General features: G+C 39.9%; 1 protein-coding gene across 4 annotated transcripts in view; it reads left to right on the top strand.

Moving 5' to 3' along the window:
- The first annotated feature begins 750 nt into the window (after positions 1-750).
- esyt2a (extended synaptotagmin-like protein 2a) overlaps positions 751-12777 on the top strand; it is a 56052-nt gene continuing 44025 nt past the window's right edge. For 3 of the 4 annotated variants that reach the window (XM_023426194.2, XM_023426193.2, XM_023426190.2), the window contains exons 1-2: positions 751-889; positions 2106-2493. In XM_023426194.2, the coding sequence (XP_023281962.1) occupies positions 2113-2493 (381 nt within the window). In that variant the 5' untranslated portion in view covers positions 751-889; positions 2106-2112. Of the gene's footprint in view, positions 890-954; positions 1088-2105; positions 2494-12777 lie in introns of those variants that run through there. The other variant, XM_087179286.1, reaches the window with a different exon arrangement.

The following is a 12777-nucleotide window of genomic DNA, read 5'->3' as shown; positions in this document are numbered from 1 at the left end:
CTAAATCTAAATCTTTAATGTAACCAGAGTGATACATGTAGTTAAAAGTCCCAGTGCTGTTGTACTTTATATCAGCTAACTGTTGTAAAAAAGAGATTATAATACGTCCTCTAAGCAACTGCTTCTTCAGGACTGATGGGACTCTACATTAACTCAGTATCAGAAAGTCATGAGATGCACCAATCAGGCCAGGGCTAGCTTGTTAGCATGCTAAGTTCAGTGGAAGAAAAGAAGTGATAGAGACAAGAGTTAACATGTGTTTCTTAAAGGTATGAAGTTTGAACGTTTCTTCTAGACTGATAAGTAAACAGTTGTTAATGCTAACGTTATACGTAGCAATAGCAAAAGTTACATATAGCCCCTTTAAACAATGCTTGGTCACACAACAGGGATTTGTATAAAGAAAAAAAGAAAAAAAGGAAATGATATGTATATGACTACATTTTAATGTATGTTTAACCTTGGGAAACAACATGGAATTTACAGGAATTTTACCATTACATAATTCCAAGGCTGCAGATTAAATCAAAACAATATGGACTAAATTTAGATTTAAAATGTTGTTGTCAGACAAAAACTAAAACTCTAATGACCGTTTAAAACCTTCATATTTTTGAAACCTTACCGTTTTTCCCGCCACGAGATGGCGCCCGGGTCTGCTGTTGAGCTTGTGTTTTGAAGCTCCCTCCCTGTTAGAGGCTGACCTGTTTCCCGCGATGACAGTTTCCTGCAGGCTGCTTGAGACGGACTAGTCGCCCTCACAGCAGGATGTACTGAAGGGGAGAGAGGGTTATCAGAGTTTAGCTGATCGGCATGCAGTGGACTCAGCTGGCAGAGTGAATTTTTTGTTTCTTTTTCAAGGAAGAGCGAATGTCGCAGGGGGATACCGGTGAGTGTGCTGCTTGCTCAGCGGTGAGCGTAGAGGAAGAAGTTGTTTTTTTTGTCGCTGATGTTTGGTTCACGCAGTAGCTGGTGGTGAAGTCCTAGTACCCGATACGTGTCAGTTTGGAGAGAACGTCACGACAGATTCCGCTCAAAAATCCGGCACTTGAGCCATACTCTACTCAAAGGGACATTTTAAAGCAGCGTAAGCAAAGACTTAAAATAAATATTGGATTTAGTCGTAAGTGGTCTTGTATTCGGCATACATACAACCGAAACATACTACACACATTTCAGTACAATTTGTACTTTACTAACCGTTTCACACTTGTTGCCAGTAACGGTGGCGGTGTTGGTAGGTAGCGGGGCCAACGGTTGAGCCACTCTTCAAAGTTAAAATACTAGCGACAAGATTGCAGGTAGGTGTTTTGAACATATGCCGAATTGAACAGTGGATCGAAAAATTTCATTAGATATATTAAGTTTGATGCTTTCAGGTACGTGCTATTGCCAGTTTGCACATTAATATAGGTAACGAAAAGTCGACAATTTTGCTAAGGAGTTTTGCATGAAGTCCTGGAATGACAGCTCAGCCTGCAGTCTGTGTGGATATGTAATGAAGGCTGTGAAATTGCTTTTGTAGAATAAACACATACAACTTTATTTTAGCCATCATATGCATTGGGGAACCTCTAAGTTATCAAACTAAGTGATTTTTTTCAATGACCAAAATTTGCTAATTTGGATCTGTTTGGGAATTTGGTTCATTTAATCAAGTTTCTACTACTTGCTTGCTAAAGGTAAATACTGTACATGGTACAACAAGTAATATCTCCTTCTTTGATATACCATTAGTTTAGATACATTATAATTTTGAGATTTGCTGTGATACATACTTATTTTGCTTCCCTCATAGTTGCGTAATAATGATAGTAAAATTAAGTTGTTTTTCATAGTTTATAATCACAATGTGTGACATAAAAACCCTTGTCTTTGATATGGGGTTCTTGTGTTGTCATCTATTCTCATCATCATCATTCCATGTCAGCACTAATGAAAATAACTAGTAAAGCTATAACTATAATAGCATATCTTTGGTATAATTGTTTGACCTTTGACCTGTGGGCATGAACATCTCACAGCATGAGGCCTCCGTAATGAAACAATGTCACCTTTGTCTGTGTGTGACATGACACAAACATTTGCTATTACTTCCTTTCCAGAGGGGAAATGAGTAACAGGATGGAGGGTTCTGCGGGACCAGGTGTCGGGGCGAACGGACCTGTTGCAGCGCCCAGCAGCCCGGTGCGCTCCAACATGGACCCACCTCTGTCTCCAGGAGAGCTGGAAGAAGAGCAACAGTCATCATTGACAGATGTCAGCCAAATGTGGATTAACTTTGCCAAGACTTTCGCCATCATCTTTCCGATCTACATCTTGGGATACTTTGAGTTCAGCTTTAGCTGGGTTCTGATAGGACTTGCCATGTTATTCTACTGGAGGAAGAACCACGGCAGTAAGGACTACAGGATAAACCGCGCCTTAGCATTCCTGGAACATGAGGAGAAAGCAGTGAGGCAAAGTGTGCCTACTGCTGAGCTGCCACCATGGGTGAGTCCTGCAGTATTATAACATACCTGGTGTTATCACTGTTTTGGCATCATTGCTGTGTATTATGACTCTGTCTCAAGCCTCACCCTTCCCTTGGGTGTTCTCCCTGCCAACATCGAGTATGGCATGTCAACACTGACCAGTTGTCTGCCAAACTGACTCACTGAATTCCTTGTATGTCTCAAAGAAGTCAGTGTTTGGGTAATGTAGCTGACAACAAATGGTATAATGTATAGTATGTGGCAGTTAGATAATCAAAATGGCCAGCAATGTTACACCCAGGAAGTTTTCTACCTTAGGTCACTACGTTCAGATGTTCAGGTGGTTTTTGAAAACTAATGTGGTGACTATCAGTGGGGCCAGGGACAAACACAGGCAACATTTCTGCCATTTGATGCTCTGACACTTTCATTTTAATCCATAGGACAAAACAAACCATGTTGCTTGTTAATGAGGGTCTCGTAAATAGCCGTCAGAAAGGTCACACATTTCACCCATTGGTTGACGGCAGACTCTTTATGATCATTTCAATCCCGTTAACTGCCAGAGGGAGATGGAGTCCTCGATGAATAATTTACGTATGGGCCCCGAAGCCCACTGGGCTGCCAAGGCTGGCACTGTAAAAGCAGTGGAGTCATTATGAACCTGTTCTTATTTTCACTTTCTTTTTTCATCCCTTTGGTTTGGTGTGGTTATCAGGCCACAATAAGAAACTAGTGTGGAGAAGGGAGAAAGCAGTCTGGCCACATGCCTTCCACTTCCACACATAGCTGCTATTCTCTCTCTTGTCTACTTATGCCCTGGTCATGACATGTGACAAGCTACTCCAGCCAACAGTACTAGTTCCAAGCAGGCTTGATGTGGAGGATACCATTGGGCGTGTGCTCAAAGGATGTACTGTATCTGCACAAACCAGTAACATTAGCTTGTCTCTGCTTATTAGCTCTTTGCCTTGTGGTAGCAGGGATCTGTAAGACCACAGCAATGCATGACAAGATTTGGTTCAGTAACGCACTTTATGAAATCCACAAATATGTGATATTTACTGGGACATCAAAGTTATCTTTTTGTTTCTGACCAGGCAAAATAGTATTCAGGACATAGTTTTCATATACACTGGCCATCTGTTTAGATTTGGGAACATGAAATATTTAAAATATTTTTGTAAATATTTCAAAACATTAGAATGGTAATAACTCCTTAATCCTTCCCCATATGACCTTTAATGTTAATACCACATCCATGATGAGAAAACTCATGTGCTATTCAAGAAATAAGAACTGTATGCATTATGCATGACAGCTGGCACTTCTGAACGCACCCCTGCCAAGTAAAGTGTTGGATAGGTTTTGCCATAATTTGACTTCTTGATTTGGGATTGTTGTTTGGTTCAAGCCATACCAACCATTTATTCATTCATTCAAGAAAATTGAGTTTTTTTAATTTTAGTTTTAGTAGTTTTTCAAGCAAAAAATGTGTTCATTCCAGAATCTCAAATGTGAGGATTTTCTACTTTTTTTCATTGTGAATCATTGTATATTGAATACCTAAATTCAATTCAGTTTATAGACAGTCAGAGTCTTTTAATTAATGAGCATTTTCACCTCAGGAAATGAGTTCATCTTTTCCCAGTCTTGTGAGATTTACACAGAAACCCGTTACCACTGTAATAAAGAGGCTTCCGTTCTGCAGCAACACTTTCTGTAATCGATGATGATGCCGGAGAACTGTTGAGAGGCTGAGTGGATGGCAGGATACCAGCCAGACCCAAATAACCCAAACACAGCCCCCTCCCATCACAGATCATCCCATCAACACATCCATTATCACACAGACCTTGAGAAAAATGGTGCTAAGCAACAAAACCCCGGGCCCCGTGCAGAAAGCTTTGCTGTAAGCAGAGATGCAGCAGTGTCTGACATGTTTTTTGCCAGTCAGCAAGCTTTTGTCTTGGTGTTGTGTGTTTGACCAAGTGTTTGTCCCAGATGTGTAAATCCACAAACAACGTGACTAATGACATTTGGAAGTGTCAACCAAACAATGCTGACTGACAGCCCTTTGTGTGGCTGATTAAAGGGAAACTGAGAGACCAGTGAAAGGATGCCAAAGGATTAATGTGCCCTCCTGATAATGAGCAACAGTGCCAAACAATCAGCAGTGAACTTTGACCCCTGAGAGATACTCAGATGCTGTCAGTGTGTCCCCGTTCTTCATACGAGATACTTTATCTACTTTACCTCTGTCACACTGACCTCAAAACTCAGTGATTAGAAGCTCACTGGAAGTCCCTGAGTTACCACAATTCAGTTCTTAACTCTGTCAAAACTCAAGCAAAGTTGTTGGTTACTTTTCTTATGATTGATTAATTCATTTATTGATTGATTGACTGAACTATTTGAGACATTTCGATGTATGACAAATGAAATGCTGCCACGGCTTTGGCAAAATGATTCTTTTCAGGGGCCGGTTAATATTAAAATTCACCACATATTCATAAAAGAGTCATATTTCTAAAAATGCCAATATTCCAAAGTGTCTGTTGATGCTTTGCTATCTTCCCAAGCAAAAGAGCTTGAGAGCGACCTGACATGGGCTGTGTAACAGGAGAAATTAGTTTAGCATTTTCAGAACCAGAAATAATTTGTTATTCATCAAATACATGTAAAGTGAGTGTGCTTGTGTTAAATTGGGAAAATGTAACAAACATAATCCCGTGTGAACTCCTCTGTCTGTAATTTGTAAAGTCAAGCACAAATCAAAGTAAATCAAGTAAATCAAACTCTTAATCATTTAAGGACTGCAATTAGCGATCGTTTTGAGAATTGATTAATCTGCCAAGAAAATCCAAGGTCCAAAAAATCCAATGGTATACAGTTCACAATAATATAAAACAAAGTAAAGCAGCAAGGCGTTTTTCTTAATATGTTGTCACTAATTGTTAGTTATTTTCTGTCAATTGACAAACTGAACAGTTTCTAACATGTCAGTTCCTATGTTGTTTTTCTAAACATTTCTCTTTTTTTTTGCTGCATATTTCAGACTTTGCTTTGCTCGGTCACACAGCAGCAAGTTGATTTTTATCTGGCATTTTAAGTAAATTTCATTGTCCTAATTAAACACTGGCCTAATTTCATTTCATTTCCACAGTGGCACATCAGTGGACAGAATACTGTATATAATGAGCACTCAGCCCATATGTAAAATCAACAAAATGAACCGTATCTGGAGTATACCAAATCAGTTCTGATCATCACCGAACTTGCGCTGATCGCCTCGTCCTCGTGGCTCGCGCTCAGAAAATATGATTGGAATGAGGCTTGATCGGCAGTGTGGGCAGCAGCTCATAGTTAGCAGCAAGCCAGGAATGCCTGAGGTACAGTTTTATCTTTCTGAAGACAAGCTCACACTGAACAACTCCCTCACTGCTGTCAGACACAAAGAGATGCATCTGTAGAGGCTTTTTATTTAGGACAAGATTGGGTTGTTTTTGTTGTCTTGATGATTTTATTTGAAGCTATACAACGGAGTTTAACCAGGAACTGCATCATCCATGAGTCATGATGATCACTGGACAGAGAGATAATCATATCATCTGTATTAACCACCAAAGAGGAACTCAGACACGTGACAGAAGTTAAAATCCTTTTTTCATCCTTTTCATGTGCCTAAATACAGTAGAATAAAGTCGGATAGATAGAAACAGATTGGGAGAAAAACTGAAAGACAAACAATGTGTTGCAAGATTGTAACCATGATGATGAAAGCCCTTTAACCTTAAAGGTCTCATATTTGACACTTTTCCTGTGTTTTATTTGAAGTGTGGATCTGTAAGAAGATATATTTGTGGTTTTAAGAACCAAAAACCATCTCAGTGTAGTTTTACATCTCCTCTCTCAGGCTTCTCTCTGAAGCTTTAGTAACAACAGGTCAGTGAGCCAATCAGAAGAGAGGAGGCTCTGAGCCTCTCTTCTGATTTCAGGTAAACACTCGGAGAAACCAAATCCTGCAAGGTTGGATGGTGGGTCCAGGTGGGCGGGGCTTGGGACATGGCTGAGGATGGTGACTGTTTTGTTGTGACATCACAGAAGTCCTGACGGCTGGTTTTAAGGCTCAGTTTCTGAATACAGGCTGTGTGCATTTCTCTGTGGACTGAGGCTTTGATACTTTCACAGTATTAATACAGAACCTAGACCTGATCTATAATCAGACAACACACGGACATCTGCCTTTAGACTATATGGGACTTTTAAGACATTTTTGTCTGATTTCCGCAGTCTAACTTGATCACTGTTTTGATGGCTGTTTGTAACTGATGCTTTGATCGATATAAACAAGAAAATCAGAAAGTTTGTGCCAGACGGAGGGAAGATAAGCAGAGCAGGAATCTTATCTGTAACCTTTAAAGCTATTAATGTGATTAGCAATGCATGACATAAGCTCTAATTGATTTTTTTTTTCTGAACAATGTCGTTCCAGAGTAGAGAAATTGGCTGCAGCAACCAGTCACAATCCATTGTTTGGCATCAGTTTGTGTTTTAATCATTTTCATATGTTATATGTTTGGATCATATGAACTTTATAAAAATATAAAACTACATGTGAAATTTAGGCTTAATGCCACAGAGGTCATCCCAGGTCCCCCGCTGGCTGGCTTAAGTACGGTGAATGTGGGGTTAGTGGGGTTGGGGGAATGATGAAATGTCTGCTACAGCAGCATTGCTGAGAAGGAATGAGGTCAGGCCAGTAAACTAATGGTCTGGAAGTTTTACACATGCAGGCTGCGGGATTTAGGCCACAGTTTTATATGGTAAAACTACATTCCTGTGTAACCTAGCCAGACATTCGTACAGTGTCCTGATGCTGAGCGGCGAAGTGTTTTGACTTGGTGTAATTTAGATAGGAATCATGCCTTCCTTTCTACCTCTTTCACAGTAGCACAGACAACAGACATGTGGCCAGTGTGAAGTATGACTTGATTTGTTTTAGGGGTTTAGAGGATTTGTCCTGGCTTATAGACAAAGCTTTTGCAGTGAAGATCCAGACAAGAAGCATGGGAAGAGGGAGAGAGTGAAACAGGACCCCCTGACTCTTGTTTGATGTGTTTAGCACATCAATACCTTAATGCTGAATGCAAGCTGTTGACTTGGGAGTTGAGTTTAAGACAAGTTAACTGGCTTTGGATTGACTGTGATTGATTTATCACATTTAACCTAATCAGAAGAAATGACAGTGGAGCAGTGTCAAACCAGGCAAGACCAAAGCAGACAAATTAAAGGCAGTAATGTTTGACCCAAGTAAGACATAGATACAGGGGTGCAGCTACATTTACATAGTTTATATATGTTTCAGATCAACAAATCATCCAGCATAAAGAATGTCAGCAGTAACAATTATCTACCACAACTCTCAAGTTGTTTGGTTTATGTTATTTTATATTATTTACGTTAAGAAACAGAGAAAAGCCAATTGTAGGAGCAGATCAGTCGTCCGCTGGTGTCAAGATATCGTCACCATAGAAACAAACCCATGCGCAGTGCTTTGTTGACGAAGCGCTGGGACAAGGCGCCCAGCCAGTGCTTTTCTGCCAGAAAAAACACTACATGGACATACATGTACATCCTAATATGGTTACATCTCTATTTAGATACAAAGGTGCCATTTTGTGAATTTCAAACTTACATATTACAAAATAACTCCCAGTTGAAGTGTTGACTGTAGGATAGTAGTATACTAATATTTTTTCTTTTCTTTTTCTCATCTTCTTTTTTTTTGTAGTATTCTTTCTGAATGTTGAGCTTTTAAGTTTCTGTTTCTCCTCGCACAAACTTTTTTTTTTTACTTTAGATCTATGTTTATGTGAGTATATGTAGGTAAAAGTATGTATGTATGTATTGTCAGACATACAGTGTCTTGATGTACATATCATATTTTGTACTAGTTGCATTTTTAATGTGCAAACAAATAAAGTCTAAATGATTAATTGAGTAATTCAGAACCAGTTATTTCAACAACAAAACAGAAGAGTCTCAAGTCTGGATCCTTTGGTTGTTTATAGGTTTGGATCACTGCAGATGGATTATTGGAGTCAGTGGAGTGTGGTTGTCCTGGACAGTTTCTAGGTGTGGATGTGTGTAAGTATAAATATGAAGCTGGGCGGTGCAGGAAACGTTCAGTCAAACTCCGCTAACCCCCCGCTCTCGTGAAAATGTGAAAACAGCCTGGTTTAAAACAGTCTGTCTCTGTCATCAACCTCTCAACAAACAGACGTGGAAAGTCATTACAACCGCAGTGTAACTGTTTCTCTCTGAGTCTCTGCGTTTCTCTCCTCCTCCTCCTCGTTCTCTTCGTCTCAGTGTACTCGTATGACATGGCATGGGTGGGGCTTCCCTGGTCTTTTGATGTGCCAAAGGGCCGGGCTCTGCTCCACAGTGCAGAATGGAAACAATGTGGAGGAACAGAAAGGCCTTGTGCTGCTCTGTTCTGATTTTACCTGCAGTCTGTATGCGTTTGGACAGTTTTCTTTTTTCTAGCTCTCCTCTCTGAAACAGTGGATTATGAAGAGCAACAATCACTATTAGGTTAAAGTGCTGACTTTATCTTTATTAGAGGGTGTTCACGTCCAACTTTGAGCTGATCTCCTGATTTGATTCGATTCAGTTTTGCTTCACAAAGTCCAGAATCAATTCATTTTGACTGAATTCTTTGATGAAATACTTGGAATACCCTGGAACAAACCCTGCTGATGTTTCCTTCAATATAAAGTGTAAAGTGCACACTATAGGATAAATTAGGGTTGACCGGCCCAAAGATCATATCTCAATCTTTTTAGGTAGAATCACGGTCCACGATCTGCATGGCGAGTTGCGAGTCTCTCCACATAATGTGTTGAACTCGTGATCAGGTGACTATTTATGCATATTGTTGCCTGGACACAAAGCCTGTCACATCCAATTTATAATTTATATTATTTTTAAGTTTATTTGATAGGGACAATGAGTGTTAATGAACATCAGTACAAAATACACAATGTAAACATGCCGGAGTGTAGCAAATATGCTCATTTACAGAAAACATTGCCAGTCACAATACATTACTACTTCAACTCAAAGGCCCAACTCCCAAACCTCTGCCTTCTGTTTTTATTCAAAAAGCACATAGTGACAAACTATTGCAACTATTCCTTAGAAGAGAATCGCAAGTATTTTAGTCCCAGGAACAAAAAGGAAGCTCAATTTAAAAAAAATAAAAATAAAGGGGAGGTTGATCAAATATTATATTATGTTGGATGTACTGTACGTGTAGTATAATATGTACTGTAAATCTACCTTTTCATTTTCTCTCCCCCTCTTGGCCCGCACGGTTGTCGCCACGTGTCTCTATCTGTCGTTTCAAATTAAAAACCCAGCTGCAGAGTCATGGAATTGTGACTTCATGACATTGCAGCAGCAGCACCAAGGGATATAAGGGAAACACTATAATATTTATATATTTTTTAATATTATGACTCAGCTTCAATCCAAATTAAGAATTCAGTTACATGTATAAATCCCACTTTAACAACATGATGCAGAGAGCAGTTGCAGCTAGCTGCAGACATGCTATTGTAGGCTGTATGATCAAATCTATTATACATGAAAATCTAGTCTGGTTCTTTCTTTCCAGCCTCAGCACAACAGAGCAGGTTTCTTCGACTGATCTCACTCCTAGCTGCAGTCTGTCCTCCTCATATCCTCAACAGTCTCTCTCTCTCTCTCTCTCAGCCTAAATATAGACGTCAGCGTGGAGCAGCCGTCTCGTCATATAGGTTTCTTGTTTCCGCACCTTTCGACGCCTGCTGCAGCTTGAAGGGAAGCTGACTGAGCAGCTTTGCTTGTTGTTTTTGTCGTCACCTTGTCAAGGAGAATCTCTCTCCTCCCCATCGGAAGCTGAGACAGTGACAGAGCACCGATCTAAGATGATGACAGAAAAAGCAGTTTTCTTTTAATTTGTCATTTGCAGTTTAGATTAATACATTTCATCGTTACTCAACAGGATTATTCATCCTCTCCACACCCCTCTCTCTCTGTCTCTCTCTCTCTCTCTCTCTCTCTCTCTCTCTCTCTCTCTCTCTCTCTCTCACTCTCTCACACACACACACACACATGCACACCCTTTTTGTCGGGGGTGTGGCTGCAGAGGGAGGTTAGGATTTCCAAACAGCTGTTACATAGTTGAACTGTGAGTCTCACCCCCTTGACACATTTTGACACAGGGAAACACACACACACACACACACACACACACAGACACACACACACACACACATGTACGTAACCAAAAGGGACCCTGCAGACGCCACGTCTTTGCCTTCAGTCTGGTCCACATGCTGTGTTTGAGATTAGGAAGCACTCAGACTGAAAACAGGGCTGCATTACGAAAAGCAAGGGTCTGTGCTGGTGTGGGCGTGTTGCTACAGGCAAATGAAATATGATCCAACAAGGCCAGTTTGAATAATAAATCCATAATATATCCACTGCAGTGAAAATACTGTCAGACAAGATTTTACAAGTCTGGAAAGTTAAAGTATCTGATCTCAACAGCTGTGAGATAAAACTAGAATGAAACCTTTTAAATAGTAATATAGCTGCAAAGATTATTTTTACAATTTTTTCGATTTAATCTGTTAATCTGGTCTATAAAATGTCCGTAAATTATCTGGTTTCTCTGAGCGACAAAAACCCAAAGATTCTATTTACTATTTTCTACTATACTACTATACTATTGCATCTAAATAGCAATTCTCACAATTCAGATGTTGGAATCAATGAATATTTAGCATTTACTTGAATGATTCATACATCAAAATAGTTGCAGGTTCACTTTTTCAGAATATGAAGAAGGTTTTAAAAGTGATTTAGAGCTGCAATGATCAATCAGACATTTTTTTACGCAACAATGCCAAAAGTTATCTAGTTGCAGCTTCTCCAGTGCGAGTGTTTGCTGTTTTTCTCTGTTTTATATCATTGTAATCTGAATAGCTTTGGGTCTTAGACTGTTTATGGGACAAAACACTATTTTGCTGATATTTTTAATCATTTAATCGAGAAATGATCGATCAACAATGAAAATAACTGGTAGTTGCAGCTTTCAAGTGATTCTTTACATCTTGTCAAATCCATTGAAACAGCGTGTCTTGTTTCCGTGGTCTGTGGCTGATTTTGGCGTCGTGGTTTATGTGGTGGACACTAAAAACTGTGATGTATCCAAAACAACCTTTTAGCTCTGTTAGCACTGTAAACGTTGTTAGCTGAGATATACAAACAAGCTAGCAAACAGATAAAAAAAAAAAATCCCTCTCTTCATTAGCTCCTTTATGTAGCATGCTAGCACAGGCTGCTCATGCTTGCTAGTATGTAGCAGGCCAGAGATTCTACCTGCCTGGTGTTTATTTATTTGTCTCACCAATTTTTCATGGCGAAGTGATGATACCAGGCGTAGTCGTTTGCCATCAACAAGTTAGAGCAAATTACAACATTTTCATCAAGGAAGGAGGCGCTGTTCTACCAGAGTGAACAGAGCAAAAGCTGTTAGGCTTTCCGCTAAGAGCAAGAGGAAAGAATGAATGACTTGTGGTCGAAAGCCTTTGTCCTTCATCCCTCTTTCCTTGAGGAAATGTACCAGTTTCCTTTCTATGTCACTCTCCAGGCTAAAGAGCATCGTATATTTAGCGGCTGTTTTATTCATCCCCATCAGTCTCATTTATCTCAGAGAATTTAGTGCGTCTCTCCTTCTCCTTTATCTCTGTCTCACATTTGTTTCCTCCTCTGCTCGTATTTTCTGAGTTTTACACTCAGTTTTTTCACCTCGTGCTGAGTCATGTTGGCAGTTTTTGTTAGTACCTCCTGTGTTATTTCCTGCTTACGTCATGTTAATGGCTGTCATTTGCTCTTCGGCCTGAGTCCGTTAAAACCTGACTGTTGTACACTGTCTCAGTCCTCCTTTCTCTCTCTCTGTTGTTTACCCTAAAAGGGGAAAAAACTGTGCCGCTGTCGCTGCCTTCTTTCTTGGCCACATGATTCATTCTTCTCTCCTTTTATTCCTTGGATCCAACTTCATTGTTTTTCTTTTAACATCTGTCGAGATGCAACAGATGCAGCCAGTGTAGCTGTCTGCCGTAATTACTGCAATTACCTACCAAGCACCAGAGCAGGGACAGACCGCAGCCACATCTGGCGTACCTTCATCTTGAATTTTACCTTGTACGGACAGTGTAAACAAACACAACCAACAATTTGTGTTCCATTT

Source organism: Seriola lalandi, unplaced genomic scaffold (assembly GCF_002814215.2).
Source record: "Seriola lalandi dorsalis isolate HSWRI2012SDOR001 ecotype SW California unplaced genomic scaffold, Sedor1 jcf7180002054816, whole genome shotgun sequence".
NCBI classification, from domain to species: Eukaryota; Metazoa; Chordata; class Actinopteri; order Carangiformes; family Carangidae; genus Seriola; species Seriola lalandi.
Note: the sequence above shows the minus strand (reverse complement) of the source record. Positions and strands in the feature narration are given on the sequence as shown.